General features: G+C 41.6%; 1 protein-coding gene across 7 annotated transcripts in view; it reads right to left on the bottom strand.

Annotated features, from left to right (window-relative positions):
• The window catches only part of ANKRD55 (ankyrin repeat domain 55), a 69,486-nt gene extending 67,093 nt beyond the window's left edge, over positions 1-2,393 (bottom strand). For all 7 annotated transcript variants that reach the window (XM_073346184.1, XM_073346183.1, XM_073346182.1 and 4 more), the window contains exon 1: positions 1,988-2,393. In XM_073346184.1, coding sequence (XP_073202285.1) covers positions 1,988-2,042 — 55 coding nt within the window. In that variant the 5' untranslated portion in view covers positions 2,043-2,393. The remainder of the gene's footprint in view (positions 1-1,987) is intronic.
• Positions 2,394-6,000: the final 3,607 nt, after the last annotated feature.

Genomic DNA, 6,000 nt, shown 5'->3' on the forward strand with positions numbered 1-6,000 from the left:
GGACAGAAGAATCCCATGCACTGCTACAGACTAGGGACCGAATGGCTCAGCAGCAGTTCTGCAGAAAAGGACCTAGGGGTGACAGTGGACGAGAAGCTGGATATGAGTCAACAGTGTGCCCTTGTTGCCAAGAAGGCCAATGGCATTTTGGGATGTATACGTAGGGGCATTGCCAGCAGATTGAGGGATGTGATCGTTCTCCTCTATTCAACATTGGTGAGGCCTCATCTGGAGTACTGTGTCCAGTTTTGGGCCCCACACTACAAGAAGGATGTGGAAAAATTGGAAAGAGTCCAGCGGAGGGCAACAAAAATGATTAGGGGACTGGAACACATGACTTATGAGGAGAGGCTGAGGGAACTGGGATTGTTTAGTCTGCAGAAGAGAAGATTGAGGGGGGATTTGATAGCTGCTTTCAACTACGTGAAAGGGGGTTTCAAAGGGGATGGATCTAGACTGTTCTCAGTAGTAGCTGATGACAGAACAAGGAGTAATGGTCTCAAGTTGCAGTGGGGGAGGTTTAGGTTGGATATTAGGAAAAACTTTTTCACTAGGAGGGTGGTGAAACACTGGAATGCGTTACCTAGGGAGGTGGTGGAATCTCCTTCCTTAGATATTGTTAAGGCCAGACTTGAGGAAGCCCTGGCTGGGATGATTTAGTTGGGGATTGGTCCTGGTTTGAGCAGGGGGTTGGACTAGATGACCTCCTGAGGTCCCTTCCAACCCTGATATTCTATGATTCTATGATATTCTATGAAAAGGATCACTTGATGGTTACCTGTTCATTCCCTCTGGAGCACCTGGCATTGGCCACTGTCAGAATACAGGATAGTGGGCTAGATGGACCTTTGGTCTGACCCAGTATGGCCGTTCTTATGCTCTAATCCTATAGAAGACTTTAAGAGAAAAACGCAAATCAAAATGGATCCAGAAAATGACCGTGACAAAACTGTGTTTTGCACAGTCACTGATTCCCATTGCAATTTGATGCATATATATCTGATTTATATCAATTTATTCACAAACAGCAGAATGGGATGCTGATGTGTTAAAGAGACTAAACAAGCAGTATTCTTGGTGCACTGCTTGCATTTGGAAGAATTTTGATGTTAGCCTTTTCGCATACGCAGCAAGCCAGAACCTTTTGTTTTGGGGCCAGCTCTGCTTTATCAGCATGTACACCTTGCAGATGCATACTGGTGATTGGGAAGATTGCACATAAGTCATTTTGGGGCTTTGTAAATAGACGGAGATTTGATGCAACATAGTTGTTTATACAATGAAAATTTCCTGCTTTGTGAAAAAAGGGGAATATAAAGAATACAGAACTTTAGTGAATTAGGCAAGAAAGGATGTAAATTATATTAGATATAGCATAGCCCCCACCCCAACAAATAAAATTCAAATAATCTAACTACAAAATAGATAACTAAGATCCATCTATATTTCCATAGCAACCTATTCGGGTAGAAAATTTATCATTGCCCTAGGGCTTATTTTAGATATCTTATGTTCAGACATAGTAATATTTGTGCAGTACATCTAAAGAGTTCCTGAATTAAGATCACTTGTTAGTGTGTATTTCTTTCATTATTTACATCTTGTAATTCCAAAATAGGTGAATTTAATTAGGAAAATGGGCACTTAGTTTTGTACAAGTCAAACACCACATTTTTAACTGGTTCTAGTTTAATGTAACAACCGTTGTATACACAACTCTCATAGCTGACCTTAAAAAACTGCTGTCATTCTTCCTGATGAAATCATTGCTTTATTTTTAAAGCAATACTAGTAGGCAGAAATATCTGTCCTTAACACTAATGGAAGAAGGTCCCTTTTGTATAAACACAGAGAAACAACATACGATAAACATATAAGACATTCATATTAGACCAGACCTCCACCATAAAATATGAGGCATTGATTTACCAGCCAAAACCATACAATTTCAACAGGGATGCTGGGATTTTAGTAGCAATTGACTTACCTTTGTGCTGATCAAACACCGATGAGGTACTAAAATCCATTGTGGTCTCTCTCATTATTGACTGTTAGACCAGGCAAATACCATCTCCGTGGTTTCCAGGGAAGAATCCCATATATTACAGTAAACAATATATGCAATGATAGCTGTCGCCAATCTTCTTGTTTGAGAATTAAATTCACTTTACGGCTGCAGGTTGTTGTCAAGGCAAAGACACGGTCGCTCACATAGTGAGAATGGTATATTCTGTTAATTAAAGACCCTATTAAAAAGACTTCTCCAGAAATGGCCTAATTGAGCTTCTAGGTCTTGAAAAAACACTAGCTTAAGAGGGGCAAACTGTCTATGATCAGGCCTGAGAAAGACACTGCAGATCACCCAGCATCAGCAATGAGAATGCTGGCTTTAAACAAACAGAAATCTCAATGGGTGAATGAGGATTCACTATGGCAAACAGAGCATGTGCAAAACTGCCAGTGCAATTTGGATGCTTCTGATGTACTCATTTTAGAAGCCAAACGGCATATGCTATGTTCACAGACAATGCTGTCTTAATTGACTATTATATAAATATTGTAGTAGGCATACATTCTGTCGTTTATTAATTAATCAGCCACCCACCTATTTAACTGAGTGAGTTTTGAATAGCATGGAGAACATAAATAAAAGGGAATGACGTTTTTTGCTGTATTTAATAGATAAGGTTTAAAAGTTCAATGTAACCGTTCTCAGTAACTACGGTCAGTTGAAATAGAAAGCCTTTTTAATGTAGACATGTTTGGTGTGTTTTAGCAGTGTTTTAATGAGATATTACAATGCAACTTGTAATATACACATTTTATACTTACTCTCCTAGTCCTATGTCCAAGCCAAAGGAGAGGGAGTCCAGCTGTAGGCTGGTTAGTCTGACATCAATTCTGGGCTAGATAATGGAGAGGCTGATATGGGACTCGATTAATAAAGAATTTAAATGAGGGTAATATAATTAGTGCTAATAAACAAGGACTATGGAAAATAGATCCCAACAAACTAACTTGACACCTTCTTTGAAGAGATTACGAGGTAAACGTTTTGATATAACGTATTTAGACTTCTGTAAGACATTTGACTTGATACTACACAACATTTTGATTAAAAAACGTAGCTAGATATAAAATTAACATGGCGCATATTAAATAGATTAAAATCTGGAAAGGTCTCAAAATTGTAAACAGGGAATCATCATTGAACAGTGTTTCTAGTGAAATCCCGCTGGGATTTGTTCTTGGTCTTACATTATTTAACCTTTTTATTAATGGCTTGGAAGAAAACACAAAATCATCACTGACAAAAATTGGGGGTATAGTAAATAATGAAGAGGACAAGTCACTCACACAGAGTGTTCTGGTTGACTTGGTAAGATGGCCGCAAGCAAACTATGCATTTTAATATGGCTAAATATAAAGGTATACATTTAGGTACAAAGAAGGTAGGCCCTACTTACAGGATGTGGGACTCTATCCTGGGAAGCAGAGACTCCGTAAAAGGTTTGGAGGTTGTGGGGGCTAACCATGAGCTCCCAGTGTGATTCTGTGGCCAAAAAGGCTAATGCCATCTTGGGATGCACAAACAAGGGGAATCTCAAGTAGGAGCAGAGAGGTTATTTTACCTCTGTATTTGGCACAGGTACAACCATTGCTGGAATACTGTGTTTAGTTCTGGCATCCACAATTCAAGAAGGATATTAATAAATTTGAGAGGGTTCAGAGAAGAGGCCTGAGCATGTGTATAGGATTAGAAAACAAGTCTATTGCTAAAAGGTTTAAGGAGCTCAATCTATTTAATTAACAAAGAGAATGAGTGACTTGATTATAGTCTGTAAGTATTTCCATGGGGAACAAATATTTAATAAATATTCTCTAGAAGAGAAAGGTATAACATGGCTGGAAGTTGAAGCTAGACAATTCAGACTGGAAATAAGGCAAATATTTTTTAACAGTTTGTCATGGGTCATACATGCCCTGTCCATTTTGGGGATGCGGTCTGTGTGACCCGTCTGGTCTCAGAGTAATGTGGCCTAACAGCCAAAGTCACTCTATCTGTCCTCTCTATCAGGGCTGTGCAGCCCAGTGGCCAGAGTCCATAGGGCAGCCCTTGCAATCAGAGCTGTGTGGCCTTGAGACCAGAGTCCGTAGGGCGGCCCTCCCAACCAGGGCTGTGCGGCCTAGTGGCCAGAGTCAATAGGGCGGCCCTCGCAACCAGGGCTGTGCGGCCTAGCGGCCAGAGTCCATAGGGCGGCCCTCGCAACCAGGGCTGTGCGGCCTAGCGGCCAGAGTCCATAGGGCTGGTGAGGCAGGCTGCCACCTCAGGGTGGGTGGCAGCCAGAATAGGGGGTGCCAAGCCAGGGCCCTGTCGGTGGTGGGGTTACCCGCCACCAGCTCAGTGGGGATCCGGCCAAAACACACCGAGACAGTCTCCGGATCTCCAACCACCACCCTGCAAAACCTCCCTAGGTTACTTCCTATCCACTTCTCTGCAGCTTGTGGTCTCATGGTTCCCCCAGGCTCTTCTCCCTCTGTGGCACCGAGAGCCTGGGGGTTGTGAGTCACTGCCATCTGACTGCCTTCTGTGTCATGGAGTGTCAATGATCCTTCAGCAGGAGTCTACATCACACCTCCTTCCTCTCCAGTGGTCAGCCCCAAATGAACTAGGCTGCTCCCTTTTATACCTGGCCTCCAGCCAGAGCATACCCAGCAGGGTCAAGGGGGCATGGCCTGCTCGGCCCAAAGATAGGAATTAACCCCTGTAGTCCCATGCGGGGCATGCATGACCTGTCACACAGTGAGAGTAACTGGAATAGCTTACCAAGGGTCATGGAGAATCTCTCATCACTGACAATATTTAAACTAAGAGTGGATGTTTTTTTCTAAACGATATACCCTAGGAATTATGTTGTGGAAATTCTATGGCCTGTGTTATATATTTTTCTGCAGGACCTGTGCCTGGCTGCCTTCTTCAGTGTGCAGGCTGGATTCTGTGCAGTGTATGAGACAGAAGCCCTTCAGATCTTTGCATTACACTGGGTCAATGTCTAGTTGCAATTACCATTGTGTAAGTATGATAAAATGGATTTACTCTGAATTTACTTTGGCCTCATGAGAACACATTTGGGCCAGCAAAGGACAGAAAGTTGTGGATGATGCAGGACCCTGCTTAGTGAACAGTAAGGGCAAAAATAAGTTCACTGAACACCATCTAACCTGTAAAATGAATGAGTTAGGGGTCCTGACTCAATAAAAAAAGCTGAGCAGTGCTGACACAGGGGATTGGGGAAAGCTGTCAGAAAGCCAAATCTAGTTCCCTGATTCTCCATCAGCCCAGTTCTGGTATGAGTCAGAACATAGGCGCTGACTTTTGTTTTTGCTGGTGGCTGCTTTTGAAGAGGTGTGTATGTTTGAGGGGGGTACTCTGTCAGTTTTGGGGGAAGGCTATTTTCAGCATATTTATACACTTCTTTCATATTCTAGTTATTGAATGTTTATCATTGATATCTTTACTATTTTAATAATGATTAAATTGCTATGAACTACATAATTACATTATCATGCATTACAGTATATTAAAACCATTGCAATCACCTACAAGCTGTCTTCACTAACATCCCAGTTTAAAGACATTATGTCTCTTTGTAGCCTTCTGGATGAAACTGTCAGCAATCTTATTTACATCTGGTTCTCTGGTATTATCTTGATGCACGTTAAGGACAGCTACATTATTCAGTTGCATCTATCCCATTGATGACTGGAGATAATTTTTACGTCTTCTGAAGCTGGAGCATGAGTTCAGGATGATACGGACACAATGAGAAGGATTCTTATACATTTGCAGTACTTTGGAAGCATCGTACTTCCAGAGTACTGCAAGTGACTCCAAGATCTCTTTTTTGATGGGTAACAGCTAATTTAGGCCCCATCATTTTGAATATATAGTTGGGATTATATTTTGCCATATGCATTTCTTTGCATTTAACATTGAAT

This window comes from Lepidochelys kempii, chromosome 5 (assembly GCF_965140265.1).
Source record: "Lepidochelys kempii isolate rLepKem1 chromosome 5, rLepKem1.hap2, whole genome shotgun sequence".
Lineage (NCBI taxonomy): Eukaryota > Metazoa > Chordata > Testudines > Cheloniidae > Lepidochelys > Lepidochelys kempii.